We start from the raw sequence: 26,997 nt of genomic DNA on the forward strand, positions 1-26,997 counted from the left end.
AGCTGTGCCTTGAAGGAGGAGGCAGAGAGTAAGCAATCTGGTACCTCATCCAAGGATAAAGGTGCTATGATACTTCAAGAACATATGAGAGACACAATTAACATAATCTTTGGAGCCTTGGGGAAGGTATTACAGAGAAAGATGCTGGAGCTCAGACCTGAAGGCTAAGTAAACAAAATTGTAGTATGTACAGAAACCCAGAAGTTTCTGAAATTGGATATTATACCCAGGGTATCTGAACATTTACTTCTAGGAGAAAAGCAGTCCTTCTTTAGGAAAGTGTCATTGTAGGGCACCTGGGTGGCCCAGTCGTTAAGCGTCTGCCTTTGGCTCGGGTCATAATCTCAGGGTCCTGGGATCGAGCCCCGCATCGGGCTCCCTGCTCCGCGGGAAGCCTGCTTCTCCCTCTCCCACTCCCCCTGCTTGAGTCCCTCTCTCGCTGTGTCTATGTCAAATAAATAAATAAAATCTTTTTTAAAAAGTTATAAAATCAAAAAATTTAAAAAAGGAAAATGTCATCGGATGAGTATAGCTGTGTACATCGTTCACTTTGAAATCTGTGAGGAAGCATCCTTCTGACTCTCTTGGGCCATTAAGGAAATTTAAGGGTGCAATACAATATCATCCATGGGATATATGACACGTTTTGAGGAAGAGGCCTGTCATTAGCATCGAGTTCTTACTAGGAATTGCGGGAGAAAGAAAGTTACACTTTTCAATTTCAGGGCTCTTCTATTTCTCCATTTAGTTGGGGCACTTGGTAGACCATAGGAGTCTCTCAAGTGCTCTGAAATGCTGACTCTTGCTTAATTTCTTCAGTACTTGTCTCCTGTACTATCCATATTAAAGAGTAGTTTTATTAATCTTATAAGCCTTTTAGTTCCAGGACAAGGTGGAATTGGAGTGTTTCGATCTTTTGTCAAGACAGTGGAATTTATGCATCCAAATACGAAGCATTGTTCCCTTGGACCTACTGTGGTCACCTGGGGAAGCTGTACATTTAATCCATTACAGTTCCATTGCATCATACATTTCTGGAATCATCTTGAAAGCCTATGGCATATTCTTTTGAATAGCCACAGGAGCCAAGTTTTCCCTTTTTTGAGGGTAGTTGTAACTAGTCAATGTGAAGTGACCCGAAACTTTGCAGGATCATCATGAATCCAGTGCATTCAGTGTATTAGGTAAAGTGTTGCTACCGAACTTTCTCGCATGACCTGTAAAATAGCTTACAAAATCATTTTTATTTCATGGACAGAATTGGTAATTTTTTCTTTGCTACCCCCTTCCTTAACATAGTACTAGCTTGGGGGAATTAAAACTATATTTGTTTGATTTCTTTTAGCACTCAGAAACACCTAATTGTGTCTGGTTACAGAGATGAAGTGGGCAGTTTTCTCTTTTCTTCATTTTTGTTTTTTTGTTTTGTTGGCTGATCAGTATTTATACTCCTATCATCATAGAATGTCTATTTCCTTAAGTAGACCTTCTTCTCCACACATACACACACACACATACACACACACACACAGTGTATGTACTATGGTGGAACAGTAGAAGCAGTACATCTAGATGCCTCTCTCCCTCTGTGGAAGCTGAAGAAGCCATGTATTTCACTGCTGAGATGTGGCCAGGGGTTGGTCATGTGACCTAAGCTTGGGCAGTATGATACTTAGCTTAGAATAGGAAGCAAGTAACATGAGTGATTTTATATGAATGGTGTTTATTCATGAAACCACAGGGCCTTAATCGGAGGTTCCTGCTATGACATCATTCTGTTTTCCTGCTTCCTTGTCCTCTGGAGGTCTCTTAGTTTCTGTATGTTCCAAGTCAAATCATGTTGCCTGCCTGTGTTTTGTGAGATCCCAGTTTCCCTTTTAATAAATTCCCATTTGCTTTAGTTGGTCCAAATTCATTTCTCTTGCTTGCTGCCAAAGAATCCTAATGACTGGGAAGGGTGATAAAAGTGAGCTATCTGGGGGCGCCTGGATGGCTCAGACGGTTAAGCGTCTGCCTTCGGCTCAGGTCATGATCCCAGCCTGCTTCTCCCTCTCCCTCTGCCTGCCACTCCCCCTGCTTGTTCTCTCTCTCTCTCCCCCTCTCTGTCAAATAAATAAAATCTTAAAAAAAAAAAAAAAAAAAGTGAGCTCTCTGAACAAATCATGAGCAACCAGAGTAAGATATTTGGTTCCTTCTGCACATTTTCTTATCACCTGTAGGCTTTTAGCCTTGTTTCTGAGAAGTTTTTATCCTTCAAACTTTTTTAGCAAGCACAAGACCCCTGAACAGGTCTCTACTGAGGATCTCCAGTGTGACACATTTCCATTGCCAGACCATTCACTGGCTCTTGAAATGAGGTTGCCATGATTATCTCAGAGGAATTAGGCAGGATTTATCCTGGATTTATACGTGGGGTGGGGGGAAGTCACCTTTCCCCAGAACATGGCCTTATGGCGAGGGCTGGAAATCTGAACATTAGGCCTTTGCCAGCCAGAATAAGGAGCAGGTGGCTGAGGGCATCTACTATGTTATCTTTCAGTAAGAGCCTCTGTGAGAAACTCAGTCGGCTAAGTCATCCATCCATCCAGTCCTATGCTCCCCACATCAACCCTTCCGCCAACCTGCAGTGCCAAGTATTTCATGAGCCACCTTTTCCTCTGCACAACTGGCAGTAATTATTTAGAACTTGCCTGGGGCCACCTTTGTGAAATGTGGGTCTGGATGCTGAGTTACTCCCAACAGTCCTCATTAGTGATTGGCATTGTTTGGAATGGCAAGTAAATAAAGTTCATAATTCTATCGTTGGTCATTTATTTCAGATTCAGCATATTGCTATTTTGGTGGTTTCATCCAGCTGGAAATTGAAAACTATTCAGTCTGTTCATAGAGTTAGAAATATCTCCTGGAATCTTTTCAGAAAGGAGTTTTGCTCCCACTGAAATATAATGATGTCCTTTGTTTTATATGTGACTTCTGGTTCGTTTATATTGAACTTTCCTAGCCAAATGTTAATTCAGTGTCGTGTCCCGATTAATATAACAATGTAGAGTTTATTTTTCCTATCCTCAAGTGTCTTACATCACTATATTTAGTACAATCAGAAAATAATATCTAGGCCTGTTTAGCTGTATTCATGTGTTCCTCATTTATTCATCGTGTGTGTGTGTGTGTTTAAACAATGTGCTAGGCACTAGATTGTAGTTGTAATCATTTTAGAACAGGTTTCAAAACAAAATGAAATCTACCTACTCAGCTATCCAGGCTGAATTCAGGCACATAACTTCTTCTTCTTTTTTTTTTTTTTTTTTAAAGATTTTATTTATTTGAGACAGAATGAGAGACAGAGAGCGTGAGAGGGAGGAGGGTCAGAAGGAGAAGCAGACTCCCTGCCGAGCAGGGAGCCCGATGCCGGACTCGATCCCGGGACTCCAGGATCATGACCTGAGCTGAAGGCAGTCGCTTAACCAACTGAGCCACCCAGGCGCCCCAGGCACATAACTTCTGTTTTGGATATAGTGCTGTTTTGTTGGCATAAAATAAGATCCTATGGGTTTAATGAAAGTGAATTTCCAAGTGGCAGGATCCACAGCAATCCAGAGACAATAATGATATTTAAGTGATAGTCTTAAGTATTTCAAATATATTCTCATCACACTTGCACTTTTTTTTTTGGTCTCGTGTAATTTTTTAAAATTGTGAAATCTGTATAACATGAAATCTACCATCTTAACCATTTTTAAGTGTACACTTCAGTGGCATTTAGTATATTCATGTTGTTGTACAACCACAACCACTATCCATCTCCAGATGGATAAAAATCTGTACCTGGTAATAAAAAAGTAATAACTCCCCATTCTCCCTCCCCCACCCACAGCCCCTGGCAACTATCAGGGTACTTTTCTGTCTCTGTATTTAACTATACTAGGTATCTTATAAAAGTACAGCATTTGTCCTTCTGTTACTGGCTTATTTCATTCGCTGTAATATTTTCAAGGTTCATGCATGCTGTAGTGTGTCAGAACTTCCTTTTTAATGCTGAATAATATTCCATTGTTTGTATATATATGTATTTATCCATTCACATGTCTTGGGACACTTGGGTTGCTTCTGCCTTTAGATTATTGTGAATAGCGCTACTATGAGCATGAGAGTACAAATGACTTCAAGACTCTACTCTTGTTTCTTTTGGATATATACCTAGCAGTAGAATTGCTAAATCATATAATTATTCTATTTTTAATTTTCTGAGGAGCCTTCATACTGTTTTCCATAGCAGCCATAATATATGATATCCTACCAGCAGTGGACAAGGGTTCCAATTTCTTCACAACCTCACCAACACTTGTTATTTTTGGGTTTTTTGTTAGTAGTCATTGTATTGGGTATGAGGTGGTATCTTACTGTGGTTTTTTTTTTTTTTTTGATTTGCATTTATCTGCTGATTAGTGCTGTTCAGCGTCTTTTCATGTGTTTATTGGCCATCTGTATGTCTTCTTTGGAGAAATTTATTTTCAACTTTTCTGCCTGTTCTTTAATCAGGTGGTTTGTTTTGTTGAGTTGTAGGAATTCTCTGTATATTCTGGATATTAAACGCTTATCAGATCTGTAATTTGCAAATATTTTCCCTCATTTCATAGGTTGTCTCTTCACTGTGTTGATTGTGTCCTTTGATGCACAGAAGTTTTTCATTTTGATGTAGTCCAGTTTATCTGTTTGTTGTTTTTGTTACTTGTGCTTTTGGTCTCATATGCAGGATATCATTGCCAAATTCAATGACACAAAGCTTTTCTTCTATATTTTCTTCTAAAAGTGTTATGGTTTTAGCTCTTATGTTTAGGGCTTTGATCCCTTTTGAGTTAATTTTGAATGTGGTATAAGGGAAAAATCCAACTTTATTTTTTGCATATGAATATCTAGTTTTCCCAGCACCATTTGTTGAAAAGATCAGCTTTCCTGCCACCTTCCCCTCCATCCCCCAGTTGAATGGTTCTGGCATCCTTATTGAAAATCATTTGACCAAATATGTGGGAGTTTATTTCAGAGCTCTCTGTTCTATTTCATTGGTCTCTAAGCCTCTCATTATGCTAGTACCACACTGTTTTCATTACTCTAGCTTTGTAGTAAGTTTTGCAATCAGGAAGGGTGAGACCTCCAACTTTGTTCTTCTTTTTCAAGATTGTTTTGGCTGTTTGGGGTCCATACGGATTTTAGATGGAACACACTAACTTTCTGAAAAGATACAGAAATGCTCCTTGGAGAGATCTCTGACTGTGATAAATGAAAAGTTAAGGCATTCTGCATACACATACATATACCACCCATTACATCAGATTTTCTTTTCCTCATTCATAAATTGTTGTCATGAGCTCATCGTGCTTTCCTGAAGGATAAGTGTGTTCTTATTGTAGCCCACTAATCTTTCTTATACCATAATTTGTCGTGTTCTTTTAGAGGGTATATTGGAGAGAGTGTCTCATATTTATCCCAAGAAGGTAGTCAATAGTTGTTGGATAAATGCTTCAAGGAACATGTTAATGAAATCCTAAGAGATTTACAATTTGAATTATGATTACAACTTTGATGGATGAGCAATAAGCGTATAGGGTTTTATCAACAAATCCCTGTATATGACATGTATGTGCTTCCAAGATTTCAGTAAAGTATTCTTGGAAGAATAGAATGAAGTTACTGAGAAAAGCTATGTAAATAGTTTAGAAATGCAGAGGAGGAAGAGATTACTGTTGGAGAAGTGAGAACAGCGAAAGCTAGTTAATGATACCTGGGTAGATTTCCACAGGAAAGACTTGAGTCCAAACTGCATGAACAAATTTAGTTCAAGCATTTGTGAAGTACCTTCTGTATGTCAGATGCTAATAGGACCATAGAGTTAAGGAGGAAGTTCTTAATCTTTAAGAACTTCTAAGACATACAAATAAATAATTATATAACAGGCAAAACAAGCACCTATAGGGGGAATTCTGTGATACTGAGTTATTCAGATTGCATTTTCAAGGTTGTTGAAAAGGGGGTGTTTTTCATAATTGAGAAGGGAGTGATTTGGATTGACTGAGACATAGAGAAAGCAGAACAAGGAAACCAGTAAGGTTACTCTTGCTGTAGTACAGACAACGTGAAAAGTCCATGAATTAGGATGGGGGCTATGGGACTAAAGAAAAAGAGAAGAAAAAATGAAGTCTAGAATGAAACCATCAGACTTAGTGATTTCTTTGACTATAAGGGTTAATGGCTGCATGAATTAATGGTAATGGAGCACTCTTTGCCCCTGGAAATTTAAGCATCTGAGACTGAACATCATGAAACCATAAAACAGTAAATGTTAACAATTGTTATTGTGCTTTGGTGCTTTGATATTGACCTCATCTTACAACACTTCTGTTAGAAGATACTATCCCAATTTTAAAGATTTTATTTATTTATTTGTCAGAGAGACAGAAAGAGAGCACAAGGGGGGCGGGTAGTGGCAGGCAGAGGGACAAGCAGGCTCCCCACTGAGCAGAGAGCCCGACACAGGTTAGGATCCTGGGATCCTGACCTGAGCCAAAGACAGATGCTTAACTGACTGAGCCACCCAGGCATCCCACTATCCCAATTTTATAGATTAAGAAACCAATATTTTAAAAAAGTTGTTTAGGGGTGCCTGGGTGGCTCAGTCATTAAGCATCTGCCTTTGGCTCAGGTCATGATCCTAGGGTCCTGGGATCGAGCCCCGCATTGGGCTCCATGCTCAGTGGGAAGCCTGCTTCTCCCTCTCCCACTCCACCTGCTTGTGTTCCCTCTCTCACTGTGTCTCTCTCTGTCAAATAAATAAAATCTTAAAAAAAATAAAAATAAAATAAAATAATAAAAATAAGTTGTTTAGTATCTTGCTTATATCTTAGTGATAGAATCTGTTCCTTTACCTAGGTCTGCCTCACTCTAGGTTTCTTCCCAGAATAGCATGGTTGTCTTACATTGATATAACAAAGAATTAATTTTTTAATTGGGGTGTTATTTACACTCAGTGCAATAGACTTCAAGTGTTCAGTTTGTTGTTTTGAGAATACAAAACATACACCTGTGTAACCATCACCCAAAACAAAAATACAGAACATTCATTCATCCCAGAAAGCTTGCTGGTGCTCCTTTCTAGTCAGTCCCTCTGGGCCCCAGAGACAACACTTCCTGATTTCTGTCATCATAGATTAGTTTAAACTGTTCTTGAACTTCATGTAAATAGAATCAAACAGGATTAATCCTTTTGTGTCTGGTTTCTTTCATTTTACATAATTTTTTTCAAGATTGACCCATATTGTTAGGTGTATCTATAGTTCCTTCAGTTACTGAGTAATATTCCAATCTGCGACCATACCATAATTTGTTGGCCCATTTTCCTCTATGTGAACATTTGGGTTGTTTCCAGTTTTTAGCTATTTTGAATACAGTAGAAGCATGACTCTTAAAGATAATTATTATAGAATCAACTTGTATAGAGCATGTTTGAGTCAGGATAAATTCAGTTATGCTTCAGTGAACTTCCAGCCAAATCTCAGTGGCTTGAAGCAACAAAGGTTTATTGCTTTATCATGTTACATGTCCATCAGGGTTCAGCAAGGGGGCCTCACAGCTTATCTTGGTCATTCAGGTAGCCAAGGCAAGATCTCAACATATATTTCTATGATTACCAAGTATTTGGTTCAAGTAGTGACTCACCTTTAAAGGAGAAGAAAAGTACAAGCCAGAGGATTTATGAACAGCTCTAATCATTATTGCAGAAGAGTACTGAGGGAATTGTACTCCACTGTATTTTTTACCATGCTCCCTGCACTATTGTGTTTGATAAGTATTTTAAAGCACTTTACAGTCATAATATCTATACAAGGACTAGGTAATGAAGATATGAGACTTGGAACTTAAGTATGAAAAGTTGATAGAGTGAACAAACTCAGAACCTTTCATGCTTCTTAACCTAAGGAAAATTATGAAAGAGCTTTAAGAGTAAATTGTGACTTAGTCAGACTTTTGGTTTGGGAATATTAGCTTGGGTATATAAGAGAAGATATATATGGTTCTGGAAGAGGCTGCTAAAATGGGAAACACTGTAGTGTGGTAGTCAAAAGAGTAGATTTTGAAACTAGACTGCCAGGTTTGAATCTCAGCTCTGCTATTCATTAGCATTGTGAGTTTGGTCAGTTTGCTTACACTCTGTGTAAAATATACGTACTCTCTGTCAGGTACCCTGTTGCAAGCTAGGGGAATGCAGAGATAAGATCCCATCCCTGGGCTTGGAGAAGGAGAAAGGTCATTTTAATAGAACATGGCAAATGCAATGATAACAGACATACACACAGGCAGAGTTCTGTACTCTGGAAAACTATTCCCTTACCCATGGTGGCACTCCGTTATCTCTCTCAACAGCTGTTAAAGATTATTATAAAAATACCAACAAGCAGTTACAATTTCTGATTGTGTCCTGTATGGGGCATCTGGGCCTAAGTAACTTACATTAATTATATTGGAAAGGAACAGGAAGTTATAAAGCAAACAGATTTTATTCTTTATGAGAATCATAGGAGAGGAGAGGTCAGAGGATCCCCAGAAGTCATTCAGGTTAACTGCTTGTTTGAAGTGTAAATGCCTTCTCTCCTTTGGCTTCCCTCTTCCTACTCATTTCTCTTTAAAATTGTCAGATCTTTGCTTGCTTGATGTGGAGGTGCGTGAACACTCCCTAGGAAGTGGATTATAAAGGATTATGAAATGTAACTTCTTAAAGCAGCTTCCTTCTCTCCATTGAGAGTAATTGTAAGTTTTCTATTTTGTGAGGTTTAAAAAAATTAATATGGAATTTAAAGGCCATTAAAGTCATGCTAATTTAGAGAAAACCATTAAATTACGAAGGGATAACTTGGCTGATGTGAAGTAACTTGGTCCAGCTAATCATGACTTCTCAATAAGAATTTATGTGCAGCCATATATTTAATGCTAGTAACCTTTGAGAGAGGTATGAAAAGCCATCTGCTTAATTACTGCCAAGTATACTCTGCCCCATGAGCTCTGAATCTGGAGCAGACAGGTCCTGTTGGCTTTTAGCTCTGAGGTAGAGCTAGTTCTGTTGTGTTACTCAATGAAGGAAAATGAATGCGAAAGGGAATTACCACTTTGAAAATGCAATTACTTATCCAAAGGTAACTGATTACTTCTTCTGTGTATGAGCAAACTGCTGAGGAATGGATTGTATTCCCTGAAAAACAATAGCCACCTCTTAATGTAATAGTGCATGCTCAAGGCATCTGTAATACTGTCAGAGAAAAACAGAGATACTCTTCATGCACTGTCACTTTATGGTTTTAGTTTTTCGCCCTTTTGCTTTGGTTTGGCTCATATGCTGGATAATACAAGAATCTCAGAAGGTTAGAATAAGAAATGGTACCTAGACTTCATCTGTTTATTTAGACTCTGCCTCATTCCACAAAGAATTTATATCAGCCTAGAATTTTTGCAGTTCAATTGAGTTCTTGCAGTTCGATTCATTTAACAACTGTGTTAAGTACAGACTGTTTGCCAGGCACTGATTGCCCCAGATAATGTAAGAGAGTAGGAAGGACATGCTTCCTGTCCTTGGAGTGTACCATCTAGGAGAAGGCAGATTGGAAGCACATTTCATACAGATGGGTTAGGTAAATTAGGAAAGAGACAGAACTGCAGTCTTTGTATAGGGTGCTATACACATACAATAGAGCTCCTGGAAGGCTTGTTTCAATAAATGACATTTGTGGTCAGCTGTGAAGAAGAAATAAGAACATAAATCAGACAAAGGATTTGGGCAACAGACATGCAGATCAGAGGAGGATGGGGCTAGATAGTGCCCTGAGGTGGATGGAGCTTAGCTCGGCTGAGAAATGGGAAGAAATTTCATGTAGCTGGATTAGAGCAAAGTGTGAGCCAGGAGAAGAGAGAACAAGAGGAAGCCAGAGATGGGGGCTGGGGAAGATTGTTCAAGGCCACAGCCTCCCTAACAATTGTGGACTTGATCCTAAGTGTAATAAGAGGCCATAGGAGGATTTTAAGCAGGGGATAGAAATATAATCAGATTTATGTATTAGAACTGTAATAACTCTTCTGGGTGAAGAAAAGATTGGAGAAAGGATAAAGAATATAAGTAAGGAGACCAAATAGGATGCTCTTACATTAACTCTGGTGAGAAATGTTAATAACTAGGGGCCTCTGGGTGAATGAGTTGGTTGGGTGTCCAACTCTCCGTCTCAGCTCAGGTCTTGATCTCAGGATCCTGAGTTCAAGCCCCACACGGGGCATGGAGCCTACAGAAAAGGAAGGAAGGAAGGAAAGAAGGAAAGAAAAGAAATGATAATAGCTTGTCCTAGGATAGGATGGAAATAAGTGGAAAGACTCAAGATACGTTTTGAAGGTAGAATCAACAAGACTTCTTGACTGGATATACAGTTGAGGGGTTAGAGGTTTCAAGAGTGCCTCCTTGGTTCCTGGTTGAATAACTGGGTGGACATTGTTGACATTTACTCAAATGAGGAGGATTAATCATGGAACCCTCTGGTGACTGAGTGGGAATAAGAGATCTATTTTATTTGAAATACTTGTAAGACATCCAACGGAGATATAAAGTAGGAGTTAGAGATCAGATATTAAGCTCAGAAAAAGACCTGGGCTAACTATGTGAATTTGGAGGACATCAATATATAGATGGTCTTTTGACTTAAGGGAATAATTCATCTAGTTGAGGCTGTTGAACTCACACTGGAGGGGAAAGATAGGTGGATTATAAATTTAATAAAGAAAGGCATTTCAGGAAAGGGCAGTGATAGGATTGAAACACCAAAGCAGGAATGACATGGACCAATGGATCTTTTTCCAGTTGGTGAGAAGTAAAGGGGTTGGATTTTGAGTGCCCTTCCAAATCCGGTAGTGGCTATCCTGAATATACTGGTCATATGGAGAGAGATCTGTGAGCAGTCTTAGATCTTTGCATACCAGGAAGAAGCATTTTTGTGATCTCCCTTGGTTTGTACTGTGAAACCTAAAGTCAAATGTCACGTAAACCTTGAGATAATGATACTGGGTTTGCATCCTGTATAAATAGTAAAGGTTAGATCTCCCACAGAAGAATCACTGCTTATCATTTGCTGGTAACGTCATGGAAATAGGTCCAAATAATTAGAACTGGTATTGTAGGAGTTGTTCTGTACCTGCGACCCTGGTGATGAAGTTTTAGCTCCCACCATCTCTGCTTCCATTAGGATGAGGAGGAGTAGAATTAACCCACAAAGCATCATCTGTCTGGATCTCCGCTCTCCCCATCCATCACTCCTCCTCACAGTGTCCACCCATGGAGGGCCTGTCATACACATCCCATCATCCCTCATTTGGCAGAACAAAGTTAGAAGCCAAGTAAGGAGGCCGGGAACCTTTCCAGTTCAAAGAACAAAATGCTCTGGACATTAATGGGCCTAGAGATTAAACACAGCCATTTGAAAAATTTATACTCCACAGTGCTGAGAGAGTTGATGTCTTTCCAAAATGATCCTTAGCAGCACCTGACTTATTAAGCAAGATCTAGCTAACCCCTAGCATCATCATTCTCTGTCTCTCGTAACCATATCCTAGTGCCCCTGGGGTAATATATCCCTTTTTGTGCTTAATAGCTTCGCATGCTTAAAACCAGTATGTATTTGTACATATTTTTATTCTAAGGTGCTTTGTATACATTTTCAACAGAGGAAATGGTTGTAATTTGAGCCAGAAACTTAGCATTTGCTGTGTACTGATTCTGCCTATTTTCACGTCCACAGAAATGAAGATGCAGTCAATCAGATGGCTGTTACCCCCTTTCCAGTACCATCAAGCTCCCCGTCTTCTGTTGAGGTAAGACGGCTCCTAATTAGCATGTAGTAACTTAGATGGATTTGTCATGATTATTTTTTCCAAAATCTAGCATTTTTGATTTTCAATATCTGGTATTCCAAATTCATAGAATCTGTTAAATAGGGAATTTCCCTAATTAGGAAGTATTTGAGGTAGGATTACAAAGTAATATAAAATAGGGGCACCTGGGTGGCTCAGTCAATTAAGCGTCCGACTTTTTTTATGTTCAGTTAGCCAACATATAGTACATTATTAGTTTTTGATGTAGTGTTCAGTGATTCATTAGTTACATATAACACCCAGTGCTCATCACAACACGTGCCCTTCTTAATACTCATCACCCAGTTACCTCATCCCCCCACCTTCCTCCCTTCTGTAACCCTCAGTTTGGCTTCTGGAGTCCAGAGTCTCTCATGGTTCGTCTCCCTCTCTGATTTCTCCCCCTTCATAGTCCTCTGTGCTATTCCTTACGTTCCACATATGAGTGAAACCATATGATAATTGTCTTTCTCTGCTTGACTACTTCACTTAGCATAATCCCCTCCAGTTCCATCCATGTTGATGCAAATGGTGGGTATTCATCCTTTCTGATGGCTGAGTAATATTCCATTGTATATATGAACCACATTTTTTTTTTTTTAAAGATTTCATTCATTTATTTGACAGAGAGAGAGACACAGTGAGAGAGGGAACACAAGCAGGGGGAGTGGGAGAGGGAGAAGCAGACTTCCCGCGGAGCAGGGAGCCCGATGTGGGGCTCGATCCCAGGACCTGGAATCATGACCTGAGCCGAAGGCAGACGCTTAACGACTGAGCCACCCAGGCGCCCCGAACCACATCTTTTTTTATCCATTCATCTATTGAAGGGCATCTCGGCTCCTTCCACAGTTTGGCTATTGTGGACATTGCTGCTATGAACACTGGGGTGCAGGTGCCCCTTCTTTTCACTACATCTGTATCTTTGGGATAAATACCTGGTATAATTGCTGGGTTGTAGGGTGGCTCTATTTTTAACTTCTTGAGGAACCTCCATACTGTTTTCCAGAGCGGCTGCACCAGCTTGCATTCCCACCAACAGTGTAAGAGGGATCCCCCTTCTCTACATCCTCGCCAACATTTGTTGTTTCATGTCTTGTTAATGTTCGTCATTCTAACTGGTGTAAGGTGTTATCTCTTGATTTGAGATCAGGTCATGATCTCAGGGTCATGAGATTGAGCCCAGCTTTGGGCTCCGTGCTAAGCATGGAGCCTGCTTTAAGATGGTCTCTCTCGCTCTCCCTCTGCGCACCCCTCCACCCCCCCCCACCCCTTCCTTTAAAAAAAAAAAAAGGAAAAAAAACACACAAGAAAAAAAAAAGGTAATATAAAATAATGTTAAACACATTAAAACTTAACATATGAATATTGCTTTCCTCAAAGTTCCTTAAAGTTTTTTCTGGATCTATAATTTGTCCTAATTGGGCATTTCAGAATTTATTAGAAAAAATTATCTTTTTTGTTTGTTTGTTTTTTGGTGGGTTTTTTTGTTTTGTTTTGGTTTTGAGCTTTTTTTTAAATTCTAGGTAGTTAACTTACAGTGTAATATTAGTTTCAGGAGTACAATATAGTGATTCGATAACTGCATATATCACCCAGTGCTCGTCAGGAAAAGTGCACTCCTTAATCCCCATCACCTATTTAATCCATCTCCCCATCCCTCTCCCCTCTGGTAACCATCAGTACCTCTTTCTTTATAGTTTCAAAACACGTTAGTACCTATTATCTATGATCACAGGTATCTTTAAATAATTACTTTATTAATGGAGAAATTACTAGTACAAGATTGCTATCACATTGATCTGCTTCTAGAGTTAGACAGACAGACATTAGCTAACCAGCTATGTAATCAAGTATCTCCGCAGCTGAGGGAATATTATATTCTTTACATTTTTTATTCATTGAATTATTTTTTAATTCCAAAAAGAAATACATACTTATTGTAACTAATCAAGCCATGCAGAGTTATTAGGAAGAAAAAGTTAATTTTCCTTTCCCCACCTCCCCGAGGAAGTTAATATTTACTGTTTAGTATTTTCATACTTTTTCCTCTTCTACCACAAAACTAAACAGCTATATGTGAATAATGCCTCTTTTAGTAAAAACTCAATTGTATAATACATTCTTTCCATTCAACAAGCATTCAGTGAGTGCCTATTATGCATTAGGCAGGCTTGGGTATTAGAGATAGGTATGAATAAAACAAAGGCTCCTTACTGTGGTTCAACTTAACATTCGAATAAAGAAATAAATGAATAAATACACCAAGAGAATTATCAGTAGTGGTCAGTGCCTTGCAGAGAATTAAAATAGGGAATGCAACCTGTGACCACTTCAGCTGGTGTTAGGGAAGCACTCTTGGACAAGGTGAAATGTAAACAAGATCAAAATGATAAGAAGAAGCCAGACACAAAAATAAAGGGGAAAGGGCGCCTGGGTGGCTCAGTTGGTTGGCCGACTGCATTCAGCTCAGGTCATGATCCTGGAGTCCCTGGATCGAGTCCCGCATTGGGCTTCCTGCTCGGCAGAGAGTCTGCTTCTCCCTCTGACCCTCCCCTCTCTCATGTGCTCTCTCTCATTCTCTCTCTCTCAAATAAATAAATAAAATCTTTTAAAAAATAAATAAATAAATAAAGGGGAAGAGCTTTCTTTGCAGAGGGGACAGAAATAACTCTCAAGTGAGAATGCACTGGGGCATTGGAGGGATATGGCTAGAGGCATATTGGGGGCCTGGAGAGTGGTAATGGGGTGGGGATCTTTGAGTCAGAGTAAGAAGTTTGGGTTTTAGCCTATGTGTGCTGGAATCCAGTAAAGGGGAATGAGTTGACTCGGTCTACCATCTACTAGGTAGAGAATGGACTACGGGAAGGTAATAGTAATACAGTAGAAGGTGGAGACCCACATGAGACTCGTTTGCAGTTAGATGAAGATTGTGGGTTGGTATTGGAGGCAAAGAAAAGTGAGTGGATTCTGGGTGTTCTGGATGTTGAATCAGACTTGATTGATTACATGTGGGAGCTGAGAAGAAAGAGTCATGAATAAATCTAGATTTTTGGCTTGAGCAATTAGGTGGATAGTGGTGCCATTTATTACAGTCTATTGAAGAATAGCTGTTCTTCAACAGGGAAGCAGAAATTAAGAGGTTTATTTTAGGTAGGTTAAGTTTGAGGTGCATATTTTACATCCTTCTGGAATAGATTCTATTCATTTTTTTTAAGATTTATTTGAGAGAGAGAATGAGAGAGAGAGAGAGCATGAAAGGGGGGAGGGTCAGAGGGAGAAGCAGACTGCCTGCTGAGCAGGGAGCCCAATGTGGGACTCGATCCCGGGACTGCAGGATCATGACCTGAGCTGAAGGCAGTCGCTTAACCAACTGAGCCACCCAGGCGCCAATTTTATTCATTTTTTAAAAACTTGCTTCTTGGGGCGCCTGGGTGGCTCAATCCGTGGAGCGTCCGCCTTCGGCTCGGGTCGCGATCCCAGGGTCCTAGGATCGAGTCCGGCATCGGACTCCCTGCTCGGCAGTAAGCCTGCTTCTCCCTCTCCCTGCTGCTCCCACTGCTTGTGCTCTCTCTCTCTCTCTCTGTCAAATAAATAAAATAAAAAATCTTTAAAAAGAAAAATAAATAAAAATAAAAACTTGCTTTTTTTGCTTAATGTAGTGGCCATATTTTAATACATTCTTATTATACTTTTTTTTTTCCCAAATGACAGATGATTTTCCAATGTTTTGCCAGTAAAAGAATACCAAAATAAAGAGTATGAGAGTGTTTGTGTGACAGAGAAATATTAGGTACTAGTGCTTTTATTTCTATAGCAAAGATTTCCCCCAAGTACACTTGCTGAATCATAAGCTATACAAGTTCAAAATTTTCACTTATATCGACCACTTGCTATCTGAAAAAATTATGGTGATAGGTAATGACTCCCTACCAATAGGCATTTGGCCAAAGCTTGCCAGCACTGGGTATTTTCATTCTAGTTAAGACCCAGGGTAGACAGAGGGGCCCCAGACCCATACTGTTTCTGTTCAAATCCTAGCATAACTATATTCTAGACACAGCGCCTTGGATAATACATTATCTCTTCTATCATCTCTTTACTTATCTGTAGAAGGGTAACAATAATTTCACCTCATAGGGTTGTTAAGATTAAATAAGAAATATATATCTTTGTACCTGACACATGGTAGCTAAGAGTAAACACTAGTACTTAATTCTATGTGTTTATAGAATGTAATATAAATCTTTTGGAGGGAGTGGGGAGAATAAGACGAGTCATTTTAGAATAATTTTTTCTATAGTATTGTTAGTAGTTATGAATATTCCCATCAAAATATCCCCTTGAAACTGAATTTTAAGGGGATGATTGAATCTTGATTCTACTATGTCGAACACTGTCTTAGAGGCCTTCAGAATGTGGTCTCATGTCCCACTTACATCCAGGCCTTTGAGAGACAGTATTATTATTTCCACATTGAAGAAGAGACTGGGTCTAGGGTCCTGGGTGGCTCAGTTGGTTAAGCGACTGCCTTCGGCTCAGGTCATGATCCTGGAGTCCCAGGATCGAGTCCCGCATCAGGCTCCCTGCTGAGCAGGGAGTCTGCTTCTCCCTCTGACCCTCCCCCCTCTCATGTGCTCGCTCTCTCTCATTCTCTCTCTCTCTCTCAAATAAATAAATAAAATAAAATAAAGAAGAGACCGGGTCTAAAGAGGCTAAATAGTACGTCCATATGCCCAGAGGTAGTAGGTATGTTAGTCAGCATCAGCTTCTTCATCTGCACCTATGGGTGTCACCACCAAACACTCATAGACTTGTAAAGAGCAAAGGAAGTAATATATATAAAGCATTTAGTACAGCTCACAGTGCAAAATAAATGCTTAATGAATGTAAACTTTATTTCTTCAAATATTTAAGTATATTTAACTCAATTTTTAAAGTATACAATAATACCTACTGTTTTAACATTTTTTTTGTTTTTGTTTTCATATTTTTAATTGTGCTAACCACAGAAATGGGTTCTAATCATTCAGTGACCTGTAAAAAAATAAATCTTTTTAAATTACAATTGAATATGTGAATTGAATTATAAAGAGGGTTTTTTAGTTTTCCTCTGGACTGTCAACCTCCAACAGCTGCCCCCAAATGACGAGTGATACCCCTCCTCAGGGTGGTAGTCTGTGGGTATGCTCTGGCCCCATGTCCACTTCCTTATCCCTTCCCACTGGCCTGTGTGACCCTCTCACGAGGCCTTTTCCCTCCTCAGCCATTTCTAGTAAGTACTTAAGCATAACTCATATCTGACATATTGCTGAAAGCACTAGCCCATTTAAATCATAACCAAATAATTACAGCCATAGCATTATTAACTTGGGCCTGATAATAGTTCACATTGAATAGCACTATTATATACGAATGGGATCTCATATTCATTCCCTTATTGAGCAAATATTTATTGAGCCCTTACTATGTGTTGGGTACTGTTTTAGACATCAAGGACATGGCAGAGAACAAAATCACTTCATGAAGTCATGTGCGAGCAGAGTGAACAAGAGTGCTAATAGAGCATTGAACAAGAAGTCTGAAGATGTGGGTTCTTGTTTTAGCTCTGCCAGTTACCTAAGCATATGACCTTGTTAAGGTAGTGATCCTCTCCAAGTCTTGCTTTTTCTGTAAAGCCACATTCATAACCTCCCCTGTCTGTGTCAGCAGGTAGTTATGAGGATCACGCACTAAATGTAGGTAAAAGTATTTTATAATCCATGTAGCTATATACATACATAAGGGATTATTAGCATTTCTGTTGCTATATTCTTGGTAATTGTAATAGTAGGGCAGCTGGTACAGTGCTTAAGAACATAAGCTTAGAAGTTGGACAGATCCGAGTCCTAATATTTGTTCTTCCATTTACTAGCAGAGTGAACTTGAACCAGCTAAGCTCTATAAGCTTCCATTTCCTCACATTTAAAGGAGCACCCTTAAATGTGAGGACATCTATGGATTTGTTGGAAGAATTGAATCATGTTTATAAAATGATTAGCATTATTCGTGGCACACAGTAAGAACGCATTTTAGTTGTGATTATATTATTACAGCCCTCTAGCAAAACTCCCAGCCTCCAGCATCTTCCATTTCCAACAGTTACATACAAAACAGGATTTCTTACTATATTACTATATCTGTGCTCTTGCTAAAAAACGTTTTAAACCTCTTGCCTAGCAGATCTTTGTTTCAGGATTAGAATTAAGGCTTTGTATTAAACTCCCCAACCTCTACTAATCAGCTTTCTTTTCTCATTAATGCATAATAAAGCACTAGACATTCTCCATGTATCTGTTGATCCCCACCTCCCCAAACACACACATATCTTGGTCTCTCCAATACTTATGTCTTTGTTCCTATTGTTTCTAACACCTGGGTTGCCTTTCCACTTCCTTTTTATTAATTCACAACTAATAATTCCTTGAAGAATTGTTTTTGAAAGACTCCTCCAAGTTTTATGACTCAAAATGAATAAAATAGGGGCACCTGAGTGCCTCAGTCAGTTAAGCCTCTGCCTTCAGTTCAGGTCATAATTCCAGGGTCCTGGGATTGAGCCCCATGTCAGCTCCCTGCTCAGCGGGGTGTCTGCTTCTCCCTCTGCCCCCCTCCGCTCCTGCTCCTTCTCTCTGTCTCAAATAAATAAAATCTTTTAAAAAATGAATAAAATAATGCCTAGCTCCTGGAATATAATAAGTATTCAAATGTGAGATATTATTATGACCAACTTCATCCCACATCATTCCCTTCAGTAATCTTAACTCCCTTCATAGTTAAGTAATATTCATGGTTCATTTAAAAAATAAAAATTGTCCTTTGTGTGATGTCACCTGGGCCTTATAGAAAAGAAGGACCCATTTCTAAAGGAGTTTCTCAACTAGGATTATGTTGCTTGTAGTTCTCTCACTATCTCAACATTTTAAGAATGTATGACTATAGAGAAAGACAATTATCATATGATCTCACTGATATGTGGAATTTAAGAATCAAGGCAGAGGGTCATAGGCGAAAAGAGGAAAAAATGAAACAAGACAAAACCAGAGAGGGAGACAAACCATGAGAGACTCTTAATTATAGGAAACAAACAGGATTCCTGAAGGGGAGGGTGTGAGGGGAGGGGTAGCTGGGTGATGGACACTGGGGGGTGGGGTATGTGTTGTAATGAGCACTGGGTATTATATAAGACTGATGAATCACAGACCTGTACCCCTGAAATAATACATTATATGTTAATTAAAAAAATAGATATTTGACCGAGAATAAAAGGCTCCATTAAAAAAAAAAGAAGAAGAATGTACAGCTATATGCACCACACTAAATTGCAGGCTTCTGGTGGGCTGGGCTTACTGTCTCCTTGACCACTGCATTCCCAGGGCCTAGCATATAGCACTTGCTTAATATTTGTTGAATCAGTGAATGGGGTGAACCATATTTAAGCTTTTCTGCTATGTCCTTGATGCTTCATTTCAATGTTGGATACTTCTTACTGATTTAATTTATTCTGCTAATTATCAAATACCCACTCTGTAGATCACATACATAGTCTCTTACCTCAAAGAACTTCTAGTCTTATAAGGAAAATAAGACATGTATATTACTAAAACAAGGTGTCCCAGGAGATAAAGCTTTAGGAGGAGTTCAGAGAAGATGCGTATTATTTCCTGGTAAGAGAACAGCTATTTCTGATGGGTCGATTGGATTTTAAAATCAGACTATGGTTAGATAAGAATGTGGGAAGAGTACAAACAAAAACATGGAAATAGGAAAAATCAGGATGTGGAATGGGGAGAAGAATCGAAGGGTATGTAAAAGGGAGTAATAGAAGATGAGGTTTGAAAAATAAATTGAGGTCAAATGAGCAATGAAATGGTCCGATCAGTGCTCTACTTCAGGTAGCTTCGTCTAATAGCAACGTCAGGGATGTCTTGGAGAAGGAAACCCAATTAGGAAGCCACTGCTGTGGTCTTGTAAGAGGTGCTCAAGGCTCAAGTATACTTGGGTTGCAAGATATTTATTCCATTCCTCGACAAGGCAGGATGCATCTTTTTAGAATATCTTTATAGAAGCAAGCAACTTCATTTTTTCTTTTTCTCAGAAGTTGTGCTTTTTTGAATACTAAGTGAGATGAGGCAGGCCTCCTAAAGAATGGACAGGTTGATTACCCAGGGAGTGCCATTAGCATAATTCCCATTTTACCTTTAATTGTGCACTGCCTTCCTGGAATTCTGAGTAGCCTAGAAAATATGCTTGTGATGGGGGTAGAAGAAAGAAATTCAATTTGTCACATCCAGTCAACATGACTTTGCAGAAAGAAATATTTGTGAATTTAGGCTGGCAATGAGATGAATAAATCATCCTGTGGTTTTTTTGGAAGAGAGCACTGGATTTGGGAAATACGGGGATGATAAAATTTAAACCAATATAAATTTTTTATTAAAAAAAAATTTTCAGTTGTACCAAGGAGGTATAGTTGCTGTTTTTTTTTTTTAATTTGCTTAGTAAAACCTTAAAAGGAAAATAGTTATATATACTAATATACTGTTTCATCATGGTTTTTTTTTTAAGATTTTATTTATTTATTTGGGAGAGAGTGTGAGCAAGAGTGAGAGAGAAGGAGCAGGAGGAGGGGCAGAGGGAGAGGGAGAAGCAGACTCCCCGCTGAGCGGGGAGCCAGATTCTGGGATCATGACCTGAGCCGACCAGGCTCCCCTGTTTCATCGGGTTAAATGAGGAAAGAGGGTAGGGAACAACACTATGGAGCATTTAACTGATCAGAAGTATGGCTTTTCCAGTCCGCAGTAACATCCTTAACTAATTTAGCTTTTATTGATAATCTGCTTTCTTTCTTTTTTAAGATTTATTTATTTATTTTGAGAGAGAGAGAGCAAAAGTGAGTGCAAGTGCAGGGACTGGAGCAGAGGGAGAGGCAGAAGCAGACTCCCCGTTGAGCACAGAGCCCACTGTGGGGCTCGATCCTAGGACCCTGAGATCACGACCTGAGCTGAAACCAAGAGTCAGATGCTTAACCGACTGAGCACCCAGGCGCCTTCAAATAAAAACATAAATTCCTGCTCAGCGGGGAGCCTGCTTTTCCCGTTCCCTCTGCTGTTCCCCTTGCTTGTGCTCTCTGGCTCTCTCCCTCTCTCTCTCTCAAATAAAATCTTAAAAAAAAAAAACATAAATTCCTGTTCTCAAGGTTCTCCCACTGTCTAGTTGGGGAAAACTATAGGTAAGTAGTGGGTATGAAAAATTAAGTAGTATAAAAATAAAAAGTATCATCACTTTATGTAGATTTTTGAGGAGCCCAGGGGAGGGAATTTGGAACTTACTGAAGGTTTGGAAGGGACTTCTCTGAGGATTGAAAAGCATTTCTTATCTTTTTTTTTTTTTGCTAAAGGCTCTGTTAGGCATGCAGTCACGAATCTTGCTTTTCTTTTTATTCATCTTAAAAACATAATTCACCACAGAAGCTACTATCTGTGGTCTTTGAGGGGAAAGGTCATTGTCCTTGAGCAGCCTTGGCTGCACAGGCAGCTTTGGACGGGTGGTTTGAGGATCAGCAAGAAAGGAAGGGAGCACCCAGCTACCCAAATTAGCTGAATCATCTTAGGTGTCACTGGGCCACCATCCATCAGCCAGATGGTCTTCAAACCACCATGATACAATTGTGCTTTGGAAGTCATGCTTGCTGACCTATTTTCCTCTTCCCATCCCTGACTGATTCCCCATTTGTAAGCTCCTGGTCAGCGGGATATTTTCAAGGTTGCCTAACACATGTGAGCCATTCTGTTCTCAGAACAGAACCCCACATTGTTTCATTCTGTGCCTCATTTAAGCATGAAAAGCCTTCTATAAGTGGTAGCTCTCCTAGGAAAGCACATGCTTTATTGCTGACCTCTCTCAACACCAACTTCCTTTTTTACCTGACTCCTCTCCATCTAGATTTTGACTTTAAACCCTCCTCTCTGGAACCATCTCAAACTAACCCAGTAACTAAAAACAGAGGAAAAGCTTTAGAAGGGGTTCATAGTAGAGTTATAAAGAGCATTGACTTTGAAATGAGAGAGACCTAGGATGAATATAAAGAAGGATCAGACAAAGGAAATCAAAGGAAATGAATGAGGCACAGATGTTGGATTCAAGGATCTTTCAGCCTCATTGGGAAGATCAATGCCGTACATATGTAATTAGGATACAAAGGAGATGGTAAGTGACATAGGAAGTTCAGGTAAAACGTTAAGTGAGGTTAGAGAAAGAAGAGACGTCTTCTAGCCAAGAAGAAGGAAAGGATTTATGGAGTAAGTGACATTTGAGATTCAGCTTTGTGTGATAATTCTGTAGGTATAGATGTAAAGGGTATTCTTTTTTGTTTTTACTCAAATCTTTTTTTTTTTTTAAGATTTTATTTATTTATTTGAGAGAGAGAATGAGATAGAGAGAGAGCATGAGAAGGGGGAGGGCCAGAGAGAGAAGCAGACTCCCCGCCGAGCAGGGAGCCCGATGCGGGACTCGATCCCGGGACTCCAGGATCATGACCCGAGCCGAAGGCAGTCGCTTAACCAACTGAGCCACCCAGGCGCCCTGTTTTTACTCAAATCTTAAAAGATCTACAGCCCATTTGCAACCTTGACTGCCTTGCCCATGTTTTCTTACATTTTCAAAGTTGAAGCATCAAACAACTGGTTTCTCCCCGACTTCAGTATTCATTTTATAAAGACCAAGAAAACCTCACTTCTATACTCACATTGCTGAGAAATGTAAAAGATTCCTCTGACTTATTTACACGGCACTTTGCTTTCCCCAGGAAGATATATGCATAATTAGATGAATGACGTCAGCTGACCACCGTCCTGGTGAAAATCTCCTCTCATTTGGGATCAGAGGAGCTCCCTATGTGTTTGTTCTATAATTGAATGTGCTGCAGTTACAAACACTGACTGTCTCGAAGCCTGAAGCCTCGGTGGGATAGCATAGCCCGCCCCCCCCACACACACGTAGGACGTCTTCAGGGCTCACCACAGCTAACAAAACCAGACACACGAAATATTTGGGGCATTAAAGGTTTCCCACAAAGTACTGGTTTTTAAAAGCCACCTGAGTGGCTCAGGCAGTTATTCATCTCAGGTCATGATCCTAGAGTCCCAGGATCGAGCCCCATGTTGGACTCTCTGCTCAGCGGGGAGTCTGCTACTCCCTCTCCCTCTGCTGCTCCCTCTACTTGTGCTCTCTCTCTCACACTCTATGAAATAAATAAAATCTTTTTAAAAAATAAAAGTATAATTTGTTTCTTCTGAATTTTTCTGTCTCTGTAACTTACCCACTGTCTGAAATGCTGAAAATCTATATATTCTCAAGCTTAACTTGGGCATGTTTATTTTATATGGTGACTTCTTGGTTATCCAAAATTCACTGAGAGGAAGATGTTGTACCTAATGAAATTTTCTGGTTAACAAATGCTAAAACACTGTTTAAAAATTAATGATGATTTTTTTTTTTAAAGATTGTGAATCCTGTTTTCTATAAGATTAGTTATCAACACTCAGTGCTAACAAGGAATAAAGAGAGAAAAGAAACAAGAGCATCATTTACTTAGGGCCTAGCGCATAGTTAACAAGAATAGGACCTTTGATGTCAGTCTTACTTAGCTTTGAATCCTAGGTTCGCCTCTCACTAGCTAGGCAAGTTCATTTAAAATGTATCATTTAAAATGTTCATTAAAAATGTTCATTAAGGGAGTGCCTGGGTGGCTCAGATGGTTAAGCATCTGCCTTCGGCTCAGGTCATGATCCCAGGGTTGTGAGATCGAGTCCCGCATCAGGCTCCCTGCTCAGCGGAGAGCCTACTTCTCCCTCTCCCTCTGCCTGCCGCTCTGCCTACTTGTGCTCTCTCTCTCTCTCTGTCAAATAAATAAAATCTTTAAAAAATAAATTAAAAAAAATAAAAATTCATTAAAAAGTTCATTTAAAATGTATCATCTTCCTGGGGCGCCTGGGTGGCTCAGTCGTTAAGCATCTGCCTTTGGCTCAGGTCCTGATCCCCGAGTCCTGGGATCGAGCCCCACATCGGGCTCCCTGCTTGGCGGGAAGCCTGCTGCTTCCTCTCCCACTCCCCCTGCTTGTGTTCCCCTCTTGCTATGTATCTCTCTGTCAAATAAATAAAATCTTTAAAAGAAAATGTATCATCTTCCTATCCATGAATTGGAATGATACTGGTACATACTCATACAGGGTTGTTAGAAAGACTACACTGAACGGGATGGATTAAGAACCTGTCTCAACAAAAAGCTGGAAACAGATTAACTGCACCTGGTATTGTGCTAATAGACATTTTGCATGTTAATGTATTAATCTTCAAGGCAACCTGACGGGGTACTATTTTTAATCTGGTACTTTTATCTGTGCTTTAAAAGTAAGTACTCAGAAAGAACCTTGCTGAAAGTCATATAGTTCTAATTTGCAAGTTGAGATTTGAACCTGGATCTGACAATTTAATATCCATTCTTTTTTTTTTCCTTAGGTTTTTTGTTTTGGTTTTGGTTTTTTTGGGTTTTGGGGTTTGTTTGTTTGTTTGTTTTAGTAATCTTTACACCCAGTGTAGGGCTTGAACTCATGACTCCGAGATCAAGAGTTGCATGCTCTTCTGACTGAGCCAGCCAGGTGCCCCTATGCTACTTTCTTTGTTAGATTTGGTTTTCTTTTAGATATTTCTCATAGCTCCCCTTTATTTCTTAAACTTGCAATAATACATGCGAATTCTTCTGTAATTCAAACAGTATAGAAATAACTAATGCAACAATTCCCCATTCTTTAATCCTATTCCCCAGAAGTAAGCAATTTAAAAAATTTCTCCTATATCCTGACAAATATTGTCCTGCATGCATATCTGTATATGTGTATATTTTATATCTTTTTTCTGAAAATTACTCAAACCTACATTCTTTCAGTGGCATGTAAAAATTCCTTTCTCTACATTATCAGTACTGAATTTCTTTCTTTTCTCTTGTCCATTCAATAGATGAAAGAACACTAAGGGGTGCCTGGGTGGCTCAGTCGGTTAAGCATCTGCCTTCGGCTCAGGTCATGGTCCCAGTGTCCTGGGATCAAGCCCCGCATCAGGCTCCCTGCTCCGCGGGAAGCCTGCTTCTCCCTCTCCCACTTCCCCTGCTTGTGTTCCCTCTCTTGCTGTGTCTCTCTGTCAAATAAATAAATAAAATCTTAAAAAAAAAAGAAAGAACACTATATCTTTACTTCAGTTTGCACTATTTTAAGTTACAAGGTTGAGGTTGAATGTCCCAAAATCTAGACTATTTTCTCTCCAAACAGTCCCACCAAATGTGTAGTAATCCCAAAATGGTGGTGTTCTAATATAAAAATCCAAATAAATACAATGTAGATACTCCATGTATCATCCTTATTCCCCTCTATGTGCCCTCAGAAAGTAAACAAACTTCTGGTTAATTAAATATAACATTTAATATGTTACAATTCAACTGAGATACTGAATGTGTATTGGAATTTTATTTATTTTTTAAAGATTTATTTACTTATTTGAGAGAGAACGCCCACATGCAAGCTGGGGGAGGGACACAGGGAGAGGATCTCAAGCAGACTCACCACTGAGCATGGAGCCCTTCACAGGGCTTGATCCCAGGACTCTGAAATCATGAGCCAAAATCAAGAGTCAGACACTTAACTGACTGGGTGACCCAGGAGCCCCTGTTTTGGAATTCCAATGGGGCTAATTCTTATGTCTCATTTATATTAAATAAATTTTTTTTATTAAAGCTTTTTATTTATTTATTTGAGAGAGAGAGAGCATGAGACGGGGGAGGGTCAGAGGGAGAAGCAGACTGCCAGCCAAGCAGGGAGCCCGATGCGGGACTCGATCCCGGGACTCCAGGATCATGACCTGAGCTGAAGGCAGTCGCTTAACCAACTGAGCCACCCAGGCGCCCTAAATAAATGTTTTTAGAATTCTGCAGAAAATAACCATCAAGAAAACAACTGTTCCATTCATTGGTTCAACCAGGATTTGTCCAGTGTTTTCCATGTACCAAACATAGTGTTAGGTACTTGAGTTTCAGAGATAAACAGGATAAATACAGTCTCTTACCTCAAGTAGTTTAATCTTGCACAGAAGATAAATAAGCATGTCAGAAAGTTTTGGCTAGAGGGAATAGAAGAGCTAACTGGCTGAAACAATAAGTAAATTTATGAGCTCTCATGTGAAGGCTGCTAAGAATAAGACTGTACTTCAGGTCAGGTTGATGCAATGGCCCACTTTAGCCATCAGAGTCCACTTTTTCCATCTCCAACTTTGCTCATGTGGGAGGTAGGGGATCTTCTTGTGGTTCTTTTAAGACCAAGGAGGAACTGGGACACCTGGCTGGCTCAGTCTGTGGAGCATGCAACTCTTGATCTAGGGATTGTGAGTTCAAGCCCCACCTTGGGTATAGAGGTTACTTAAAAAATAAAAATCTTTAGGGAAAAAAAAAAAAAAGAAGAACTTTTCTAGAAGTCTTTGTGTCTCATTGAGCAGAACTGGATCGCATACCCACTCCTGGCAAAGTCATTGGCAAAAAGATTGGGATTAACCATAAGACAATCAGGCCCAACTTTGGAACAGAGAATAGGCATCAGCTTTTTCTAAGGCATATCTGTAAGCAGCAGGGACAGATCCAGGGGGTGGTGGTTAGGGGCAGAGGTTTTGGGGATGACCTTCTAGTGCAAAGAAGGAAAATAGGAATGGCCACTAGAGAGGAAACAGTATCAACAACAATAATAAAACAAGCTATTGTGGTTGAGTATCTATATAGTTCTGGGCAGTGTGAGTGAAGAATAACATCTTTACCATTTTCTTCTTAATGTCCCATAGGATCAGAGCGGTACTGAACCTGTTAGCAGTGAGGAAGATGGCAGTCTCGAAGTTGGTATTAAACAGTTGCCTGAAAATGAAAGCTCCAAACTGGTAAGAATCTTGGGTGTTTTTCAGCCAATGTTCTTTTTTAAGAGTGTATGATTTATATTTTGT

The 26,997-nt window shown here is 39.6% G+C and overlaps 1 protein-coding gene across 1 annotated transcript in view; it reads left to right on the forward strand.

Annotated features, from left to right (window-relative positions):
• The window catches only part of PATJ (PATJ crumbs cell polarity complex component), a 332,644-nt gene that overhangs the window by 223,536 nt on the left and 82,111 nt on the right, over positions 1-26,997 (forward strand). Inside the window, exons 30-31 of the mRNA XM_081816865.1 lie at positions 11,820-11,892; positions 26,842-26,934. Of these exons, the coding sequence (XP_081672991.1) occupies positions 11,820-11,892; positions 26,842-26,934 (166 nt within the window). The remainder of the gene's footprint in view (positions 1-11,819; positions 11,893-26,841; positions 26,935-26,997) is intronic.

The sequence above is a fragment of the Leptonychotes weddellii genome, chromosome 4 (genome assembly GCF_054177405.1).
Source record: "Leptonychotes weddellii isolate Sample4059 chromosome 4, ASM5417740v2, whole genome shotgun sequence".
In the NCBI taxonomy this organism is placed as follows: Eukaryota; Metazoa; Chordata; class Mammalia; order Carnivora; family Phocidae; genus Leptonychotes; species Leptonychotes weddellii.